The following is a 24,108-nucleotide window of genomic DNA, read 5'->3' on the forward strand; positions in this document are numbered from 1 at the left end:
GTTGGTCAGAACATCAGTGAACTGGTTTTCGGATCAAACTGGATTGGCCCTGAAACTGTCCTTGTTTGTTAGTGGGACTGGATTGTCAAATTGCAAGAGGTCTTAGTGGACCAAGTTGCTCTAGAAGTAACTTCCAATTGTTTTTTTATTTTTATTTGTATTTATTTATTTATTTTGCCTTACAGATCGTGTTATATATATAATTTAATATAATAATTGCAAAAATGGCAGTTAATAATTGTAATAATAAATTATTCAGAATTAATTTTATATTATTTAATGAATAATATACTAATAATGTTAATTATTAGATTGTTAATTAATATCAATATATTATTATATAAAGAATATTATTTAATGAACTGATTTGGTTAAATATTATATATATATATATATATATATATATATATATATATATATGAAAATGCCCTCATTAAGGTAAAACAATTGAATATCAAGCCCAGGGGGCAAATATTGCCCCTTAATAAATAAAAAACATTGTTTTCCGACACTGCATTGTACCCGTTTACTGTGTTTTTTTCCATTTGCTGAGCGTAAACACTGTTTCCATAAGTAGTCCGTGGACGTGCTGTACAGGTGCATTATAGCTCACGTGTATTTATGTCCACACCAGCCCATATACAGCTGCGACGATTGACGTGACTAAAGTGACACTCATATCCCTGGTGAATTCCTTCTCTTCCTCTGTGCTGTATACGAGCAACCAACAGCTAGTACAGAAGACACAGTAAACCAAAGGTTTTACTCTTTTTTAATGTGAGTCCTGTACGTTTTGATAGGATAGAATGGAATGGAATTTTACTAATTTTATGCTTTGCAATTTCACACTTTATTCCAGCCTACATACGAATAATATCTGTTCATTATTTACCAGTATTTTCTGAGCACACTTTACTGAAAATCAAGCTGTTCACAGAAATCTTTATTTATTTCTACTTTTTTTTTTAAAGCTTATCAGAGTAACTAACAGTAACCAAGGTGGGCAGAGGGTCAATTAAAAGGCATTTGAAGTCAATGAAAAAAATGATACATAATATGCAAAATTTGTGCCTAATGCTTCAGTAGGATCTGGAAAATTGCAACCACACACACTTATGTTTAATAAAATTGTAGGAACATGCAGTGATGCACACACACACACACACACACACAGAACGTTTCTGGAGAGATTGTCAAACACTGCCAATAAAATACCATTAGATATGAGGGGGAAAAAAGTGATTCATTTGAGAGACGCCAACTCTTCAATATGTGTGATTTAGCTCAAATCCTGGATAGAGCCACCATTATATAATTGAGGAAAAATCAATGGAGTCAGCTGGACGTGGCCGCTGTGAGCAGGGTTGCATCCATATTGAAAGTGTGCGAGTTCGATCTGTGTCTGGGATTGGTTTAGCTTCACTACCCTAATCACACACCGTGCTGGTCGATACTGGAGCCTGAGATACTGGCACTCACAGCATATGTTAACATTAGTTTTTCTCTTACTGTTTAAAAGCTGCACCTGAGATCTTGGCCATTTACTTGCAAAAAAAAAAAAAAAAAAAAAAGGGATTATGTTTAAGATTGCCTGAGGTGCGAGAGAGAGATTCTATGCCTTGCTGGTTGAGGATGCTTGGGTGGGCATTGGAGGAGAGAACAGAGACACACAGGATATGTATTTTATCGATGTTCTGCTGTAGAAACAGGAAGATTTAGCGGGGCTCGACTGTTAAAATTCCCTCAGAGCTTGTCATGCACACATACACATACAAACACAGTTTCTCTAAGAAGGATGAAAAGCAGTCAGCCAATACCACGGGCTGATTTACAATGGAATAAAACCTACATAGTAAATCAAATACATCTATAGGTTTAATCTCAATACATCAGGTGGTGCACATTTCATAATTCAAATACAATGAGGATTGGATATTGATGCTCTTATTTCAACTAATCACTGCTATAGCTTTTCAGAATTTCAGATACACTATAAAAGACAAGTAAAGGTATTCCTTATTGAACAAATCTTACATTTTCTTAAATGAGGGAATGAACTACAATCCCATGAAGCATTACAAATGACATAATCAAATTAAAAACAACATAAAAATATCAAACCGTTAATTTAAAATTGTTGGTTGTAGGTACTGAAAAAATACAGTATATCTCAAGTTTATTGCAAAATATTCATATATATACAAATGTACTTCATTAGGAACACCTGTACACCTACTTATCCATACGATTATCTAATCAGCCAATCTTTTGGCAGAAGTGCAATGCATAAAATCATGCAGATACAGGTCAGGAGCTTCAGTTAATGTTCACATTATGTTTATCAATAATGTTTATCGCAATGTTTTTGATTGGTGGATCTTTTTCTGCTGGATCAAGTGTAGTTTAGTTTCTCACCAGAAATTCTGCTATTAATTGCAGCTTTTTAATAAAATGAAGTTGAAATAATGTGGACCAGTGGCTTCAGCATAAGTATACAATCGATTAACAACTTTGGAGCTCACCGTAGGTCTGTCTTTAAAGCTTTATAAGTTATTGTTAAAAATCAATTCCCCTATGGAAAATAATTATGGGATTTTTACTTCTGGAACCAGACTTTTAAACAATCAGAGAGCAACTCGCCTTTAGTTTACGTCAGCCTAGTAAAACTATGATTTGCTACTTGCTATTGCTAGTCACTGTAAGGTGCTATTAGGGCAGTGGTTCTCAAAGTGTGGGCCGCGCCCCGTAAGGGGTGGGTGCGAAGGTATTGTAAGGGGGGCACGGAAGACTGACCTGTTCTCAAATCACTCATTCACTACATTCAGCAAAAATAGTGACAATACACGCAAGAACCAATGTGTGCAATTTCTACACCTATGCTTTTTCTCCTGCTTTGTTTAAACTTTTGGCAGGCACCGCAGCGCGAACTGCACAAAGCATGTTATAGTGTCAGGTGTGCTCTCAGCTACGCTTATGTAAACAAAGATGTCTCGCGCAGCAGTTTCAAATGGGGAAACGATGATATAAATAACATTCTATCAGGAAGACTCGCAGACTTGAGTGAAATTTAAGATGACATATATTTGATGAATATAAAACAGAAATGTAATGTCTCTCTTGACGTAAGCCCCGTCTGGCAATCCGAAGAAGTTGTACTCGGAACCGTCATATCCTTCCGGAGATAGGAGGCAGGGGCAAGGAGCCTACCCCCGTGCAGGACGGGACTCAACTGGTGGTGGTGGGGTGGTGGAGGTTGCCATGTTAGCACACTGAAACAGCAATGTGATAGATTGTGAGCAGACTTATAAAGCATTGGCTTACATGTGATTGGCTAGGAGTTACCTAGGTGCGATGATGTACAGCCGCTTACATCTATCGAATGGCTTCAGAAGAATTGATATATAAGGTACAAGAGTTAAGGACGACTTGTATGGTGCTTCTGGAACTTGGACAGCCTATCACCATCCTCTCATCCCTCAGTCTTGTAGCTGACACATAGTACCTGTTACTTATCTCAGCGCTGGCCAGGATGGGCCAATCACAGTCGTTTATTCTTACTGGAAGTTTACTGGAGTTTAAAAATGCTTTTATAGATATTACTGAGGCGGATTAACATTCACAGGTATGAATCTTTGCAATTATTATTATTATCTTAAAAAAAATAAAAAATATCCAGTGTAAATGTCTCCATTGAGAGAAAAATGTTCTGCTATTTTTTTTTTTAAGGGGCGCGAAAGTTTCTGTTGTTTCAAAGGGGGGCTTGTCCAAATAAATTTGAGAACCACTGTATTAGGGGGAGGAGCATTTTGCATTCTAGAGAGCATTTTATTGCACAGAAATTTTTTATCAATATTTTTGGTTTTATAGGGACTTTAAGCACTGCATCGTCAAATCTGTATTACTATAATAATTAAAATCCCCATTTATAGGTAGTGTACTCTTCTTACATGCATACATTTAGTGGGAAATCAGGAAATTCTCCTTCATTTGAGTCTTTTGAATTCTTAAACTTGATCCCTGTTTTTATCCGTCTAGGTCAGCAGGAAGCCATGCTCTTGAGGGAGATGCAGCTGGAATCATAACATAAATTAGGATAATTTTAAGCTTTAGATGGGGAAGTGATCATAGTGTGCTTCCATATTAATTGCCCTTTGGAATGGCCCAATTATGCTATTAATGGGTCCCAGTGTGAGAACTAATGGCTGGAGACCTTTTTTGCATAGCATTAGCTTAATAGAGTTGCACACAGAGGCCTAGTGTGGCTAGCAGGTCAAGCTAGTGATACCACTGGTCCGGCAGAAGACCTTTAACTGACAGCTATATTAATTAACAACTATCCAGTTACACACACTTTAAAATAAATGAATTAGTAACATGTTTGTTGAAGCAGTGTATTGGTCTTCAGCAAAAAAATGGAGCTAAGATCTGAAACACTGGATGATTTTTTATATCCCACTATAACATGATAATATATTTTCAAAAAATGATTTATTAGTGTTCTTACAGGTCACAGTTGGCTGAGTTTAGCTGAGAAAGAATTGCATATGTTTTAATCGCAAACACGTGAATAATTTATTTAATTTGTGGACGTAAGTAGTACTATTAGCCTTGAAAATAAATGCATTTGTTTCTCTTTTTGGAATATGTCAGCGTTTTACAGTAGAAAAGTCCTCCTATTTATGGAAAGTCCAGCTGCATCAGAAAGTAGGCTGAATGAAGCAGGTCAGGCAGGAAGCTCTTTTGTTATGTAAAGAGCTGCTATTTGATCCTCACGCAGGAAAAAAAGAAAAGAAAATGGAGCCGTTCAGATAAACTTGCCTCATCAGATAATTGAAGATGCCTTCACTCCAGTTTCTCTCTTTTGCATAAATGTCTGATCAGTTTTCAGAGGCTAATAACGGCACGCCTGTCCCTCTCCTTGCCATCCCATGGGCTCCTCTGGAGTTTGGTGGGCCTTCTGAAGCAACCCGACAGGGAGGCTGTGCTAACACAAGATTTGCAATAAAAACAATGAGGATTAATGTTAATGATGAGCTTACTGATCTTAGTCAAATATAGATACCATATTCCATTGAGTGTTTTTATTCTATCATTGAAAATCTCCAGTCTCATTCTCTTGATTTTTTTTAAGCTATTGATTTATGTGTAGCATATAAATTCCAGCCATTGAAAAATGTACATATCAATATTAAGGATGCATAACAGCTAAAGATAGTCAATTAGGTTTTCTTTGTGTTCCTGTACCTCAACTGGTGCCGGCTATTTGAAGGTTGTGGGATCAATTCCCATGGAACATACTCAGTACGTTTATAAGCGCAGTTATAATCGAGCTACAGAGGGTTATTGCATAGTTATTTGCATACAGTCTTCATCTGTCTGTCCAAATATACATAACACGATGCATAATCGAATTTTGGAAAGAAGGCAAATATGCTGGGTTAAAGTAATATTCCGGTTTTAATACAAGTTAAGCTCAAGCCACAGCATTTGTGGCATTATGTTGATTACCACAAAAATTAATTTAGACTTGTCCTCCTTATCTTTAAAAAAAGCAAAAATCTGGGTTACAGTGAGGAACTTACAATGGAAGTAAATGGGGCCAATCCGTAAACATTAAAATACTCACTGTTACAAAAGTATAGCCACAAGACATAAACAATATGTGTGTTAACATGATTTTAGCATGATAAAATCGCTTACTAACCTTTTCTGTGTAAAGTTATAGCCAATTTTACAACTTTGTTGTCATGACGATGTAACGCAGAAACCCAAAAAACGATTTAAAAACTTTACAGCTCAAATAAGACACAAGTTTTAACAGAAGAATTAATGCAAGTGCATTTATAAATAATAAGCTTCATATTTCTGCCTTTAAACCCTCCAAAAATTGGCCCCATTCACTTCTTTTCAGGTATACATGCTGGACAAAGCAGCATTATCTAGGTCTGTTAGTCCAACTATGGAAAATAATCGAACTGGTATGATTTCAGGACTAAAGCATTTACATGACACTTTAAAAAGACAAATTATTGTTTTAGTACGACCTTAAAAAGTAAATGTAAACATAACGACTGATAAAACATACTGATAAAAATCTACCTTAGGGTGCAATAAAAATTATTTGGATGAAAGCGTACTCAATTAATTTGTATATATACAGTAAGTTCCACGAACTTGTCTCTTGTAGCTATTCTCTTATGCTTGTTAAGTCAACAGTGGGTGACTTGGTTAACTCTCATTTCAACAAATGCAAGTCTTTGCCACAATGCAAAATACTGTTCCAAAGTTTGCAGTAATTACCTGACCAGACAATTATTCTGTTTGTATTAATCTTTCTGCTGGCGCCAAACGTTCCTCCATTTGTTTCCCTGTAATATTCATGTGTCAGTTTGAGTCCGAACTATTCCCTTCGCTTCCCTCCTCCCTATTCCACCTCTTCCTGCTGACAGTCTTTAACTACTCTCCACACTGGCCACTGCTCTGCTTGTTACAGGCCCAACACGAGTTCAAACAATCAAAGTCTTTGGGAACACTGAAATATGCATGGCTATCTGTGACAGACAGATAAAGCAGGGCAATTAGCCACGTAATCCAAGAGTGGCGCAAGGACTCGTCAGCCACCCCCCCCCCCCCCCCCTCCATGGATCTCTTTCCGCGCTACTCTCTTGCTCTCTATTAGTTAAATGTACTTTGTATGTCGACTCCCCATCAAATCAAGTAACACTTCCTCTAATTGGTTTATAAATTATACAGCTGAGGCTGCATTATAATTTCATCAGTGGTAAACATTGCAGGGGCAGTCGGTAAAGAATCTATCCCTCATTAATTTCTTAATTTGGGTAGATGGAACGAAGAGGAAGAGAGGGAGGTTTGGATGAGTGAGAGAAAGAGAGATCGGATGAATGCAAGAAACTTGCATCACCTTGGGGAAGAAGGGACGGATGGTTTAAAAAAATGAGGATGCTGCTGCCAGTGCTTTTAATAAATGTCAGATATACGAACCGAAGGTTTTGTCAGTAACGCTTGAATTTGAGGCAATGACTCCCTTCCCATGACTTTTCTCACTCTCACATCGTTTTCCCCATTTTCTCCCTTTGTGTTCTTTTTTTATAGGACTTGATGAATATTTCATAGCAAAGGTCATAAATATTCATTCCGATAGCTTTGAATAGTAGTTATTACCGGTATTTCTTTTTAAAAAACAAAAATACTCATTATAAATTCTTCATACTCTTCCCCTGAAATAATTACATGTGCGAATATACTGAAATGCACACACTGATATATTCCCTTGCAGAGAGTGCTTTGTACCATTATTTTATGAAGTGGAGACAAATGAATTTACAGTTCAGTAGCAAGTTTTTGACTTCCCCAAGCTGCTATGTCTCTTTAGAGACAAGTATATGAAATATGCATTTTAGTCTAAAAAAGAGTTATTAACTTTTAGCAAATTATTGTATTTAAGGCCTTTTAAGAGACATACAACAGTAAAATTGACATCATAAGGGCCGTGTTAATCCTCTACCTGCAGGTTATTGAAATTCAGATAATTTTTGTGGAAACTGTTCAAATGGCATATGCTTTGAGTTGGAGTTGAATGCATCTGCGCGAGTTTGTATCCTGACTGCGTCCCATCTGTCTCCGCTCCGCTCATGCTGTAGAGTTGGACTGGCTGCTTCCACCTCCTGTCAGATTAAAACATGGAAACATATGAATGACTGACTGCTAACCGCTTCCATTGTCATGTCATGTTAAGTCTTGAGATCCACCCATTTTGATTGCTCATTTTGAAAATTTTTGTGCCGGTATATGTGCGAGGAAGTTTAATAGTGACTATCTGATCTTGGGAAGACATATTTTTAAGCAATCTTCAAAATGAGGGGCTCTTCCTCTGCCTCTGAAAGCCAACATGAAAGGTTTCGAAAAGTGTGGGAGAATCTTCAGAGGGGAAGTGCTTTACGGAAATGGTGTGAAAGGCAAACGCCCAATGGCTTTTCTTTCATGGCTTTTATTCAATAAAAGCTCTTTTTATGTAAGCCTTTTGAGTCTTTTACATATAACACCCACACTCAGATATGAGCAGGTTTAGCTTTGCCACTGGATGATGATTATTATTAGACATTTCTGATTTCATAATTTTTGAATGATCAGTTGAATTTGAACAACTTTTGCTACATAGATATTAGCTATTATTAGTGGTCGCCTGATATCTAGACAGCAGGATTGCTGATGGCTGATGTAATACTAATATAAACCTACAAAACTCTTTAAAGGGATAGTTCACCCAAAAATGAAAATTCTGTTATCATTTTCTCACACACCAAATATACTTCATATGAAATCGAAGAACGAATGGGTGTGATATAATTTAGAACAAAATCTGGCCAAAAAGACGTTCATTTCGGTGGTTCGTGACAGCTCACCTGGCTTCTAACCGACTGCTTAACATCTTAATGCCATTGGTCCACATCATCGGTAGATGTGACCTGGAGCTTCGCCTTCCTTGATGCTGACAGCTCATTCTATTTATGTTGTTCAGTGAGTAAAATCAGTCAACAAAAACACACCGGCAAGTAGTTATTAGCAAGCAGGTGCAAATGTACCTACATCTGTACAATCGTTAATGTAGAGAAATTTACCAAGATCATGTCCTGCGATTTTTCAAATCAAATACATTTTCAAGGAATAAAATCTACTCAAATACTCTCAAGTGCCCATTCACTCATGTGCCATCTGCAGTGAAAGCCATTTACACATCTGCCTAAAGTAAGCCTATCATCATTCTTTTGTCTTTATTCTGCACATTAACACTTTTATACGCTCATCTTTGCAATAGTATCAGTGTCATCATAAATTACGATAAAAGAGTGTAATCGGTGCATATTTTGGCTGCATATAGCATGTTAGCGCATTAGCATAATGAATTAATAATGTAAACAAGACAAATTAAACATTTTCTACTGCATATATATTACTTTAAATCACCAATAACACATTTTAAAATCATATTAGTTAAGGTTTTACTGAGCGTCCTCATATTTAAATGCTCCTCTTAACACCTCCCACAGTAGTGTGGCAGGTGTCTGAATGTTCGCAAACAATATATTGTTGCTCGGCTGTTTAGAACTTCTTTTTACCCATGAAAGAAGAATGAATGAGAACTTCTATGGAAGTATATTGGGGCCTTTATGTTGTTCCAAACCCGTATGACCTTCTTTCTTCAGTAGAACACAAAAGGAAATGTTTGACAGAATGTTAGGGACTGAGAGCATCAGTCATCACTGACTTTCATTGCATCTTTTTTTTTTTTTTTGATACAATGAAAGTGAATGGTGACTTAGACTAACATTCTGCCTAAAATGTCTTTTTGTGTTTTGACAGATGAAAAAAAAAATGAGTTTAGAACAACATGAGGGTGAGTACTTTAATGATAAGAAATTAGATATAAACAAAATTTCAGAAACTAAATGAATAAAAATGTATTCAAACACTGAAATAAACACCCGTTTTACACAGTATTTACTCAAAATTCACAAAAAAAAAGTTTAAGTGTTTGATACAAGTTCCATGCTGATTTTTTGTTTTTGTTTTGTATTTCGTGCTGTTATTGTCTTTTTTAATGGTTGGCATGACAATGACACCTTAAACACTTTGTTTTAATTTAAAGGGATTGTTCACTCAAAAATAAAAATTCTCACATCATTTACTCACCCTCATGCCATCCCAGATGTGTATGACTTTCTTTGTTCTGCAGAACACAAACGAAGATTTTTAGAATATCTCAGCTCTGTTGGTCCTTTCAATGCAAGTGAATGGTAGCCAGAAATCTGAAGGTCCAAAAAGCACATAAAGTCAACAAAAAAATAATCCATAAGTGGTTAAATCCATATTTTCAAAAGCGATATGATTTGTGTGGGTGAGAAACAGAACAATATTTAAGTCCTTTTTACTATAAATCTCTACTTAAAAACTAAACAGGCACCACATGTGACTTTCAGATGTTGTAGTGAAAGTGGAGACTTATGGTTAAAAAGTACTTAAATATTGATCTGTTTCTCACCCACACTTATATCACTTTTGAAGATATGGATTTAACCACTGGAGTTTTATGGATTACTTTATGCTGCCTTTATGTGGTTTTTAGACTTTCAGATTTCTGTCCACAATTCACTTGCATTTAAAGGACCAACATAGCTGAGACATACTTCTAAAAATCTTAATTTGTGTTAGGCAGAAGAAATAAAGTCAAACAATTATGAGAGAATTTACATTTTCTGGGGGAACTATCCCTTTAAGTTTAAAGTCTGGGATCATTATTCGTTCATTAGATCTTAATACGCATGCCAATGTACTCTGTCCAGATTGTTTTTTTCCCCTCATTTTGATTTTGAAAGATGCTGAAGATCTATATTTGCAGATCTGTTAACCAGTCCAGGGGGCAACTTCCACTTTTATACATTTGATCACGTTACACACAGGAAGATACATATATAGACACACACACACACACACTCCCCTGACACTTCCACTCGTCTGTGGTTGTGCGTTCAGTTTGTGGAGAATGACTTTAATTAATGTCCCGGTAAAGCAGAGCTGGTCATGGCCTTTGGTGAGGTTCTAAATTAGTTCCACCTGAGCTGCTCCACACCACAGAACAAGCAGCAAGAGCGACTATTGACATCTCACACTCCCTCATACACTCATATCAGCCAGTCACGGGTCACCGACTCCATCCCGGCGGGTCCGTGTAACCGTTAAGGGGCCGTGTTAACAGCCTGATTTCCGCATCTGCAGGAAAAGTCAGGGGTCCCTTGCCAGGCCCCAGACAGACTTAATTACTAATGAATTACTGAAGTCTGAAGGAACATTCCTACAAAGCATACTTGAGACGAAATGTATTCAGCCAGGAAAATGGATGTATATATACACTAAGGAATGAAACCATATCAGAAAATTCTCTTGACCTTAGCAGCTTTTTTTTTTCATAATCACACATACATATACATGTATATGCATATTTTAATGCATATTATACTGTGAAACTTGAATGCAGATCACATTATAAAACTGCATAGAAACGACATCAAAATCTACATTTGCATACTGTTTGGGGCTCAATAAATTGGGTGTTTAAAGGAAAGTAATGTACATCAAAGTATATTAACAAACAAAAGAATATAAGATAAAATAATATATAAAAATCTGTGTTTAAAGCACAAAGCCATGAACAGAAGTTATGAATATTTAATTCAGAGAAAAGAACGAACCTCCTTTTGAAATCTTGAAAGAGCACACACAAAGAGGAAGGAGGAGGGGGCTGTAATTATTGTAGAAATGTTTTTTGACAGATTGTTATATTAAAGTAGGAGGTTCTGCCAAACAGAGCTAACCTCTTCAACAGGAGAAGTCTCCACCTATCAACAAAGCTAGAACTCAAACCCAAAGGCCAGGATCCATTTGACAATCTAATATCTAGGAAGGGAATTACACTGCAGGGAAAAATTCAGAATTTCCATCACGTTTGCAGTTACAATGTAATCTTACATTTAGCATCTGTGACTATTAATATGCATTGTATATTGTGTGAACTGAAATCCGAATAGCTTTTTATTTTCCTTTTAAGTGTCGACCTATTACATCGTTAAAAAAAAAAACAGCTTTAAAATTCAAGCTATTAGATGCTTGTCACAATATGTTGCTTAACAAATTTTCTGTGACATGCAGATGGCGGCATTAGGCCTTCTGAGCACTGCCTTTGTATTCTAGTCCTTCTTTGATTAATACATTGTGCACATTATTACCTCATAATCAAATACTCCTTACATGTCACATTACCAATTGTAATGATACGGCAACATTTCAGAATGCATTGTAATGAAGAACATGCCCTCTCTGTGAATAATAAAAACAAGAGCATCTAAATAAACACACGTAAGCTAGTTTACTTTCAACCAAAGAATACTTCCGGTGACACCAAATGAGAGACAGGAAGTGGAATTGTAATTACCAGGCCATCTTTATCTCTGCTATCCGAAACCTAACTACTAGCCCCGAGGCGAGCTATCATCTTCAGTGACACTAGAGAGAACACAGGGCAAAGCAACAGGATGTACCGGGCATGAGAAAGTACATGATGGAGATGGGCAGAAACATTCCAAAGGTCCAACAGTCCCAAATCTATATTTGATAACACAGGATCCTCCATTGTTGGTGAAGCGCTTGTGTGGAATTTGGTCTAAGGGTACATGGCCTGCATATGTCTCCCCTGCAGCCCACAAAAAAGGGGGTAACTATATTTAACAATATGCACTCAACCTTGCTACCTTAATTAAAATGGGTATCACATATGCGGCTGGGATCCATTCCTCATTACGGTTGTATCTCATTAGAGTTCGGCCCTTCAGAGGGGCCGGACCAGTTTTAAAACAGTTTTCTCAGTGTCTTGCTGTTTTTCATTTCCTTTTACATTTCTTTTTCCTCATCTTCTCTTCCTTTAGGCCAAGGAAAAGTCATTATTCAGAGATGGGGGAGTTGGTATGGTGTTTGCAGTTACACAGAAATGTTCCCAAAGCCAATTAGGAAATGGATTTATTTAAACCAATTAAAATCAGGCAAGGGAAGAGTGCATTTTTAAAGCAAAAGTAGTGGTAGTATAATATTACAAAAACAAAGATATACTGTACATAGCATAACAAATATATACAGCATTAACAAAAATATACAATAATGTATTAACACAGTTTTCAACTCTATATACGGCACTTAAGCTTGGCTATAAAATAGAGGTCTGTTGACAAGAAAATCTTCTTAATATCTTATATTAAATAATACTACAGGAATATTTTAAATAGTTTCATATGTTTGTCTTCCAAGAAACAAAAGGCATTTTGTGTCTTTTTGGGATATACTGTAGCTTATTAAGTAACCCATTAATCAGCCGTAAAGAGTTTGTCATCTTTACAAGTAGCACCTTTGCACTAGTAAAGAGGAGAGTCACAAAAGATGCAGGGACCTTGGAGTATTGTCTTTATCCAGTCAGAGTCTGCAAGTGAGAGATTTAGAGGAAACAAAAAGGCAAAACGTTTTCCGTTAGGTATGCTTAATGCACATGTGCTGCACATCAAATCAAGGGACTGATTTCCATGTTGTCTTTCTTTTGCATTTGGCAAATGTCACTCTGAGTAGCTTCAGTAGTTCTTGAGTATATGTGTGTGCGCGCGCGCACGTGCGCTTAAACATTGAGTTTTTATATTGAACGTTGTTGTGATTTCTACTGACTTAAACGCCACCAATGTAAAGTTATATAGCTGGCTAACATAGATGAGATTTTATTGACATTGCAAGAATGACTTGTTATAGTCTTGGAAGCATCAATTAGTTTAAAATTATTTAAAATGTCTGTATGCTATTGTTTTTTTTGTTAGCAAATTTTTTTTATAAATTTACAGCTGTAATGTAGTTACATTATAACCATTTAATTTTCAGCTATTATTGCTTAAAAAATAATAAATTACCTAGTAAATTGTATTTTTTTGTTTGTTTGTTAAGAAAACTTTCTGCAAAAAAAAAAAAAAAAAAAAAAAAAAAAAAACACTTTCTGCGACACTAGTGCCACCAAACGGAATTGCAAAAATAAACAATGTTTTCAAAACAGCTTTCCGAATACAACCCTTGCCTTTAGTTGCTCAGTCCGATAGTCCTGCCCCAAACTCACACCATTGGTTATGTAAAGTTGTTGGGGTGGGTCTAAGCGAGTCGCTCAAAACAAACAGGAATTTTTATAGCTCCACAGAAACACGTGTTTACAGTTTTAAAAAAATGTACCTCTGAATGGCTTACTTATAGTTGTCCCTGCATATTAAGCTGGGATAGAAGAAAGTACAGTATTTTAACACTGAAAAAGTTACATACTTCAGCTTTAAATGGATAGTTAATCCAAAAATGAAACATTAGTCATCATCATTTACTCAACCTAATGTTGTTCCATGATTTATTTTCTTCTGTGGTACAAGAAGATATGTTAGCTTCAGCCATCATTCACTTTCATTGCATATTTTTACATACAATGAAAGTGAATAGTGACTGAAGCTGTCAGTCTCTAACATTATGCCTCCCTTTCTGTTTTATGTTCCATGGAAAAAAATCTAATGGGTTTGAAACGACAAGAGGGTATGTAAATGATGACAGAATTTTCATTTCTGGGTAAACTATCCCTTTAATGTTTAGTGAAATATATTTCTTTCTGACACATATGTTGCAAAAAAATTTTTTATGTATCTAATGAAATAATGGCAGGGTAAGTACAAATCTAAACTACTGGTTCAACTGGGCCAGCATACACACACTATGCATTGTATAGAGCTTTTGTTTCACATGTGTGTAAGGTTCCTGCTCTCTGTGCTCTGTTGCATTACAGAAAGTGCAAGTGTGTGGTGAGATGTGGTTCTGAGCGGAGGTATGATATAGTATTATGGCTCACCCTCAGGCTCTGCTACTGAGGCAATACTATCCTGCAATAGACAGCGGCGGTATGTCACACCCTGACAGGCCTGATATGACAGCGCACACCTTAGGGAGGAAGAGGGACAGAGAAAGAAAAAGAGAGGAAAAGACCGTAAGACACATGAACAGCAGCGGCAGGGGAAGGTTTAGTTCAGTGCTTGGCAGAGATCAGACTGACAGCAATGAAACAGCCATTTCCCTGATACACCATTAGGGGCAGTAAACTCCTTTCAGTCAGTCAGGTGGATGGATGAAATGTCACATTCAGAGCCAGAAAACTGGAGTTGAAAATACATTACGTCTAGCATCGAAAAACTGCTTATTGATCAGTGGTTGTTTTACAGAAACATCCTAACTCTAGAATCCTATCTTGTCTCAGCTGTAACGATGGTGATCTATATATGTTAGGGGTTTGGGTTAGGTAAGGGTTATATATTTTAAGATACTAAGATAGTAAGTTTCTGTAATACGGCCCCAGAGGCCTAAGAGCCAGTTTGTTTGTTTGTTCAAATTTGACAAATGAGCTTGTCCAGTTTATATCATGTTCTTTATTATATAAAAACCGATATTTAATGTCCTTTAAAAATTAATAGTATTTTCAATCTTCCTTGCAGCATCAAAATTGATATTTAGCTATTGTGATACCATGATAAAATCACAAGTGATAAAGACAAAAGAGCCTAAGACAATAAAAAAGATATTTTTCATAACGATTTAGTTCCAAATATGAATGTGGTCTAAAATAGACCAAAAATTATCATGTATGTGTCTGTGTCAGATATGAGCCAAAAACAGTCACTTCACTGTTATTGAACCAATTGTGAAGTATTAAAATTCTTACATTTGTATGGCAAAATGTGCAAGGACATGGTCGTGGCATGGGGGGCGTGGTCATGTGTCGGTCTGCGGGACAGAGAGCGCGGTAAGGCTCCTCACCTGGGTCATAATTATCTCTAACACCTGTCTCTAGTTATAGTGATGGCAGAGAGAGAGAGACCAGAAGCTGTATATGATAGTATTAACCTGTTTGTGTGTTTGGCCACCAAGAGCCCTTTTTGTTTAAGTTTTGTAAGACATTGAGAGATAGAGTAATAAAATACTCACCTTTGACTGTTTGCTGTCTCCTGACTCCTCTATTGCCCACGAAGCTACAAACTTGTTACAATGGTATTTCAAATTTTCAACAGGACTTAAACATGAAATTTTCAGCAATTTAGATTTTCTTTCTGCCAAGTGTGTGCTAGGAGCCGTTTTTAATGGGAAAGTTCCCATCCGATCCTCTGTTCTCATCTCATCCTCTGTTCTCCTCTTTCTCCCCTCTCTCAGAGACTGAGGGTGTTTTCACACTTGCTCCGTTTCAGGGGTCTGAGTGAGGTTCGCAGGATTTTTGTCCCATATGTGAACACTCCAAACGATCTCGGACCCCTTAAAAGCGAACCGAACCGTGACCTTCTCTGGAGGTGGTCTGAGTACGGTTCGCTAATAACATGCATTGTGAACAAAAAGCACTCCGGGCTCACTTGATTTTCCCATTTGTGTAATGCCAAACATGTTTGGCCCTGACAAGTTCCCATACTCAGGAAATGGCAACACGAGCATGGGAGAGACACGACGAGCCACTTAGTTTATTTCTATGGCTAAGACAGAGGGAGAAGCATATTAAAACTTTTGTAAACTGCACACGAAACAAACTCAAAGGTCTTTCTTTAGTGTTCTGTGCAAATGAAGATTCGAAGGTTTAACCGGACACCTTGAAATCCGCATGAAAGTTATGAAATTACGACAGGAATATTTATTATATTCTATAAATGGAAGTAACCCAAGGCTGTCAGTAGATTAAACATAAAATGTGTTTAATTGTATTGTTTTTCGTAAATAAGACTAATCTACAATGATTGAATGTTGAATTTTACCTTTAAATCCAGTATTTCAGTAATGCATTCAGTTCTGTAGCATTACTTTTCTCCTTTAATATATAAAACAATATGTAATAATAAAGAATTACACAATATTGATGTTAAAGATCAATAAATTACATTTTATTGAATATAGACACCCGTTCTTATGCTGCTTATTCATTTTGAGAGCATTAAACATGTTTATAATATCTTAAGTTAATATGTGGAGCTATTTGTACTCTTAACATTAAATATAGCCCCAAAAATAATAATTATAATAAATACTATATTGTTTAAAGTGGGCTCGGCCCACAAATGACACACAGTGTGAACGCAAATAGAAGTGTCCTTTTTCACTCTGTCCACTTTTTGATCCACTTAAAGTGGTCTGAGTTTGGTTCTTTTAAAGAGGGCTCAAGTGTGAAAACACCCTTAGGTCTCCAAAGTGCTTCTTTCTAACCATCCTACCACCTGTCCACTTGACCCTATCCCCTCACATCTTATGCAAGCTGCCTTTCCATTAATCTTACCTGCACTCACACACATTATCAGCACATATCTCACAACAGGAAACTTTCCCAATACATTAAAGCAGGCTCGAGTAACCCCACTGCTCAAAAAACCAACACATAACCCGACAGTAGTCAACAACTACAGACCAGTTTCTCTCCTACCTTTCGTCTAAAACTATTCAGAGGGTCGTATTCAACCAGTTGTCTGCTTTCCTCACACAGAACAACCTACATGACAGACATCAGTCTGGCTTAAAAAAAGGACACTCAAGAGAGACTGCCCTCTTGCCAGTAGCTGAAACCCTGTGACTGGCAAGAGCTAACTCCAAATCATCTGTCCTCAACCTCATTGACTTGTCTGCTGCTTTCAACCCAGTGAACCACAAGATTCTCCTGTCCACCCTCTCTGACCTGGACATCACAGGAACTGTGCTTGTGTTAAATCATACCTCACTGGCAGATCTTTCAAGGTCTCCTAGAGAGGAGAGGTGTCCAAGTCACACCAGCTGACCACTGGTGTTCCTCAAGGATCAGTGCTTGAACCAGTCCTCTTCTCGATATACACAACATCACTTGGACTGATTAATGAGGCACATGTTTTTCCTTCCACTGCTACACAGATGAGATGCAGCTCTACCTGTCGTTCCAGCCTGATGACCCTACTGTCTCAGCTCGTATCTCTGCCTGCCTCTTGGACATTTCGACCTGGATGAAGAAACGCCACCTTCAGATCAGCCTCGCCAAGACAGAACTCCTCGTGATCCCAGACAACCCAACTGCTGACCACAACCTCACTATTCATCTAGGTTCAACTACACTAAAACCAACCACAACAGTTCGGAACCTGAGAGTGGTGGTAAATGACCAGCTTAATTTTACCTCCCACATCCCATCAACCACCAGTCTTGCAGATTCGTGCTCTACAACATCAGGAAAATCAGATCTTTTCTGTCTGAATATCCTGGTCCAAGCTCTGGTAATTTCAAGACTGGACTACTGTAATGCTTTGTTGGCTGGCCTCCCAGCTAACACAAGTAAGCCACTGCAGATAGTCCAGAATACAGCAGCACTTCTGGTCTTCAATCAGCCAAAAAGGGCTCATGTCACCCCACTCTTGATTTCACTTCACTGGCTACCTGTAGCTGCCTGCATCAAATTCAAGGCTTTGACTCTGGCCTTCAGGACAGCCAATGGAACCGCATCCTCTTACTTCAATTCAATTCTCCAGGTCTATGCTCCAACTCGCTCTCTGCGATCGATGAACAAGCGGCACCTGGTGATCCCATCACAAAGAGGCTCAAAGTCTATTTCACAATCTTTCACTTTCTCTGTTCCACTGTGGTGGAATGAGCTTCCAACATCCACACAATCTGCTGATACCATCTCAGCATTTAAGAACCATCTGAATACACATCTGTTCCATGAGCACTTAACCAATCCACACTAATTGCACTTACTTTTGAACTTTAACTGCATTTACTGTACACAAAAAAAAAAAAAAAAAGAATTATATATATATATATATACATATATATATACATATATACATACATATATATATATACACATATATACACATATATATACATATATATATACACATATATACATACATATATATACACATATATATATATATGTATATACACTATATTGCCAAAAGTATTCGCTCATCTGCCTTTAGACGCATATGAACTTAAGTGACATCCCATTCTTAATCCATAGGGTTTAATATGACGTCGGCCCACCCTTTGAAGCTATAACAGCTTCAACTCAACTGGGAAGGCTTTCCACAAGTTTTAGGAGTTTGTTTATGGGAATTTTTGACCATTCTTCCAGAAGCGCATTTGTGAGGTCAGACACTGATGTTGGACGAGAAGGCCTGGCTCGCAGTCTTCGCTCTAATTCATCCCAAAGGTGCTCTATCGGGTTGAGGTCAGGACTCTGTGCAGGCCAGTCAAGTTCTTCCACACCAAACTCTCTCATCCATGTCTTTATGGACCTTGCTTTGTGCACTGGTGCGCAGTCATGTTGCAACAGGAAGGGGCCATCCCCAAACTGTTCCCACAAAGTTGGGAGCATGGAATTGTCCAAAATCTCTTGGTATGCTGAAGCATTCAGAGTTCCTTTCACTGGAACTAAGGGGCCAAGCCCAGCTCCTGAAAAACAACCCCACACCATATTCCCCCCTCCACCAAACTTCACAGTTGGCACAATGCAGTCAGACAAGTACCATTCTCCTGGCAACCGCCAAACCCAGACTCGTCCATCAGATTGCCAGATGGAGAAGCGTGATTCGTCTCTCCAGAGAACGCGTCGCCACTGCTCTAGAGTCCAGTGGAGGCGTGCTTTACAACACTGCATCCGACGCTTTGCATTGCACTTGATGATGTATGGCTTGGATGCAGCTGCTCAGCCATGGAAACCCATTCAATGAAGCTCTCTACGCACTGTTCTTGAGCTAATCTGAAGGCCACATGAACTTTGGAGGTCTGTAGCGATTGACTGCAGAAAGTTGGCGATCTCTGCGCACTATGCGCCTCAGCATCTGCTGACACCGCTCTGTCATTTTACGTGGCCTACCACTTCGTGGCTGAGTTGCTGTCATTCCCAATCGCCTCCACTTTGTTATAATACCACTGACAGTTGACTGTGGAATATTTAGTAGCGAGGAAATTTCACGACTGGACTTGTTGCACAGGTGGCATCCTATCACAGTACCACGCTGGAATTCATTGAGCTCCTGAGAGCGGCCCATTCTTTCACATATATTTGTAGAAGCAGTCTGCATGCCTAGGTGCTTCATTTTATACACCTGTGGCCATGGAAGTGATTGGAACACCTGAATTCAATTATTTGGATGGGTGAGCGAATACTTTTGGCAATATAGTGTATATATATATATATATATATATATATATACATATATATATAGTAATAAAATCAAATACTTCTGTCTCTTTCTTCTGCGCAAGCACCTATAATACTCCAGCCACCTTGAGAGCTTGGCAGTACAACACTGTACCTATGTTCCTCATTTGTAAATTGCTTTGGATTAAAGCATCTGCTAAATGACTAAATGTAAATTTAAGATCTTTTGTAAATACCACAAATAGAAAAATATAACTTTCAGTGGTCTTTCCAATGATGACTAATACAAGCATCACATTATTGCTGTGTAATTATATGACTTTCTAATATGTACCATACCATATTTAGACACACCTGAGCCATCTGTGGCCGTTCTTACACTCTGCCAGTTTATGGTCTGTGAAGGGCAGAACCTCTTTACAGAGGTTGCAGTACTCTGGAAATGTCTGTTTGTTCATCTTATTCATGATATGACCTATCAGCACCTGTGAAGTTCAAACATCAAGAAGGAAAAATAGAAAAAAAAAAAAAAAAAAAAAGAAGTTTACATCTATAAAAGTATATTTGTAAACAGTGCTGAGATATAGGTGATTTCATTGTATGGAATATTCTACTTGCCCATTAAAACAAACACACAAGGCCAACATTTTATGCATTTAGCTGCCAGTTTCAAACTTACAAACTTAAAATGCTTAAAAAAGATATATCTAACAGTCTAATTGTGTAACGTGGATATCAATATGCATTCAGGAGATTTGTAACATGCATACATTTGTGTTAGTAGACTGTGAGAAGGGGATTCACCTTGGCTGCCCTGTCTTCATTAGTAGGGTCATTTGTGAGAAAGTCACACACACCTTTGGTAGGTATACATGTGTTTTGAGTGACGCAGGTGTGCAGGTACACCTCGCTAAGCACCTTCTTCATGTTCTCACGGGTCAGGTGGGACTCCAGCTCTTCGATCTGGCTGCTAATCTCACTCATTCGTTCATCACCGGATTTCTTATCGGCGTCCGATGGCCTGAACTCTTCTATAGCTGATATCTCTGTTATCTCGTCTTCCTCACCCCCACCTACCTCCTCTTCCCCAACAAACACCTTACTATCCTTAAGACTGGGCCTCCACTGGGCCTCAGAGGGGGTCTTCTGCATGGACATTTGGAGCATTCGCAGAAGGAGAAGCTTTAGGCGCCAAAAGTAGCTGGACCCTGAAGTTTGAGTCTTCTTGTCCAGGTCGTTTTCAAGGAAAGGTGGGATGCTTTTGTCCTTCATCACTCTCCACCGTAACAGATCCAACAAATCAGTCTGTCTGAAGAGGTTCTGCATTTCAGACTTGAGAAGCTCTGTAGCTGCTTCATCTGTAGTCTTTAGGGTGATAAACTGAACCTGGTAAGTGCGGTTGACGGGGTGGAGCCCATTGATCATGCCCTCATGGGACAGTAGGGCCATGTATGCACCATTGGGACTGACAGATATGCCATGCATCCATTTCCCTGCCACACCCTCTGGCAGAACAATCTCCTGCTGTTTAAACACCACCGCGACATCGGTGAAAATGGGCGTAAGCTGCTTTACTACACCATCTAAAGAGCAAGTAAATATAGACCCATTGTTATGGTTAACCGTCATGGATATGATGGGGGTGGAATGAAGACCTGTGATGTGGGAATTATGAACATTGAGGCCAGCTTTGGAGATGAGCAACAAGCACCAGAACACATAAGGGCCACGTGCTGCAACCACCAGGCTGCAGTTGCATTTCTGTTGCGGATGGAATAGAGTGATGCATTTGATGTTGTGTACAGGTATCTGGTCCTTATCCTGCCACAACACCACAGGTTGCCTGAGAGTGAAATAACCCTTCACTGCCTTAAGATTGACTGGCAGGATCTTTATGGGTCCAACTAAGCTGCCCACAATCAGTCCGCTCATTTTGCGGCCACCATGCTCATATTCCCACCAGGAGAGCACGCTCGGGGAGGACACCCCAGACTGTATGGTGTTGCAAGACACCACTGAATCCTTCCCTTGTAGGGGCAAGGAGAACTGCCACACCACTAGATCACCGATCTCCATAAGTACAGCCAGGAGCACTGTGCTAACGTCTTTACATGCATTATTAGTCTGAACTTGTTGCGTATTGCACAGACCAGACCACTCCATGCGGACAGGCGTTTGCGTGCGATACCGCCTTTGCAGCTCATCCAAGTCTGAAAGGGAGCAGGGAGGTGACCCGTCATTTTGAGCAGAGTACTTCCTGGATTTTAAAATTTCCCCATAAAGTTCTGTAAGGTTCAAGAGAGGTGTCCACTGAAAGCGTCTGTGACTGCTGTGGATGGTGAGACGACAGTCCAGTGTTAGAAAAGCAAGAAGACAACGACCATTGCTGTCACATCCTAATGGTGACCAGCTGGTGTATTTGACGCCACGGAGATGTCCACTTTGAGGGTTGATGACTCTGTCCACCATTATCATTTGGCTTATGGTTGGATCTTTACTCTTTGCAAACTTCTCTTTAGCAGTCATCACTTCCTTTTCTGGACCCACCTATTATAAATTATACTGTTTAGAAAACAAACTGAACATATTTCTTGCTACATGGTGTAATCATGCCTTGCAAATTTGAAAATGCCATTTCCTACTAATTTGCTAACACTGCATGTAAATGGGAAGGTGACAAATGACATTTTAAAATTTTAACATCAAGATTTTAAAGGAATGTTCCAAGTTCCATTGGTTAGGGTTAAGTTAGGGTTCAGTGTGGTGGTGGCGTAGTGGGCTAAAGCACATAGGTGGTAATCCAAAGGTTGCTGGTTCGATCCCCACAGCCACCACCATTGTGCCCTTGAGCAAGGCACTTAACTCCAGGCTGCTCCGGGGGGGATTGTCCCTGTAATAAGTGCACTGTAATTCGCTTTGGATAAAAGCATCTGCTAAATGCATAAATGTAAATGTAAGTTCAATACAAGTTAAGCTCAATTGACAGCATTTGTGGCATAATGTTGATTACCACAAAAAATGATTCCCACTGGTCCCTAATTATTAATAAAAAGGAACCTATAATGGAAGTGAATGGGGCCAGTCCAAAAAAATTTTAATACACACCGTTTCAAAAGTATAGCCACAAGACATAAACATTATACATGTTAACATGATTTTAGTGTCAAATACTGCTTACTAATCTTATGTGTAAAGTTATATCCAATATTACAACTTAGTTGTCATGACCACGTAACACTGGTTAACCCTGTAATTTGGTATATGCCATAACACCGTTAAATCCCTGATTTTATCACACTAAAATCATGTTAACGTATTATGTTTATGTCTTATATACCTTTGTAATAGTGTGTATTTTATATAGTTCTGCAGTGTGGCGAATTAATATATAAAAGTAAAAATTAATATGGGATCATAAAAACTGCATGTACAATTATTAAACAAGATTTGTAAGAATGTTTTTTAAAGTCATTTATTTACATGTATCATGTCACACTGTAGTAGACTGCTGTCACTGTTTCACGTCAACTACCCAAATGTTTTGCTTGTAAATGTTTTTTTGTTTTTTACATTGCATGTTGCTTGCACTTGTATCTAATTAGATAAAATGCATTTATTTGATGCTTAATAGTAGTGGGGTATTATACTTAGTTTGCACATCTGATAAAAATGTCATTTCAAAACACATGGCTTTGCGACAGAATTGCAACAGTGCACGTTAGCTGGTACAATAAAATGACACAGAGACGCACGAGACTCCACCCTCGCATATTTACCTTGAGTTCATAAGCGGTGTCCGGTACGGGGATGTGAGTACGATGCAGCACCAGGTCTTGACTGAGACTGTGTATATCACACACCATCTCCATGACAGACACGCTGTTGATGGTAGAGGCCGCCAATCTGTGATCTTCTGACCACGACAGTGGCTCCAGACCGCTCATCGGACTCAGTAACTTTACCGCAGGATTTCGGTTCACAACTTGACCCTGTCCTGCCCAAAAACCATTGTCCGGTGACGGTCCCGAGTCGACTACAGAACTTATCGCTGATTTCTCTGAGGTACTATTTGAACACGAAGCCGCCATTTTTCTGAATAAAAATAAAGCTCGTCTCCAGGAAGTTACGATGCAGGAGAAGGAGGGACTTCAAACGCAGCATAACTCTGGGTAGCCAGATTGACAGTAATCGTTCTACTATTTGAAATAAAAGTGGTGGATGTTTGCCCACACAAATAATAATAATCATCATCATCATTTATATGTAATTAAATAGCTTATTTAAGTTAATATAATTTTTTTTATACCTTATTGGTTCTGGATCAC

The 24,108-nt window shown here is 38.3% G+C and overlaps 1 protein-coding gene across 4 annotated transcripts; it reads right to left on the reverse strand.

Moving 5' to 3' along the window:
• Positions 1–1,004: 1,004 nt before the first annotated feature.
• Positions 1,005–23,896, reverse strand: gtf3c4 (general transcription factor IIIC, polypeptide 4). 4 transcript variants are annotated; one of them, XR_007895206.1, is made up of 6 exons: positions 23,560–23,896; positions 20,588–22,330; positions 20,138–20,268; positions 14,480–14,568; positions 7,526–7,685; positions 1,005–4,979 (listed from the first exon to the last, which is right to left on the reverse strand). XR_007895206.1 is itself a non-coding variant. In XM_051677631.1 (5 exons), the coding sequence occupies exons 1-5, from the start codon at positions 23,869–23,871 to the stop codon at positions 12,978–12,980; spliced, it is 2,340 nt and encodes a 779-aa protein (XP_051533591.1). In that variant the 5' UTR covers positions 23,872–23,896; the 3' UTR covers positions 10,197–12,977. The 4 variants fall into 4 exon arrangements, 1 of the variants encoding a protein (XP_051533591.1); XR_007895205.1 differs by having other exon boundaries at positions 1,005–4,984; XM_051677631.1 differs by lacking the exons at positions 1,005–4,979; positions 7,526–7,685 and adding an exon at positions 10,197–13,042.
• Between the last annotated feature and the right edge of the window lie 212 nt (positions 23,897–24,108).

Source organism: Myxocyprinus asiaticus, chromosome 38 (assembly GCF_019703515.2).
Source record: "Myxocyprinus asiaticus isolate MX2 ecotype Aquarium Trade chromosome 38, UBuf_Myxa_2, whole genome shotgun sequence".
Taxonomy (NCBI): domain Eukaryota; kingdom Metazoa; phylum Chordata; class Actinopteri; order Cypriniformes; family Catostomidae; genus Myxocyprinus; species Myxocyprinus asiaticus.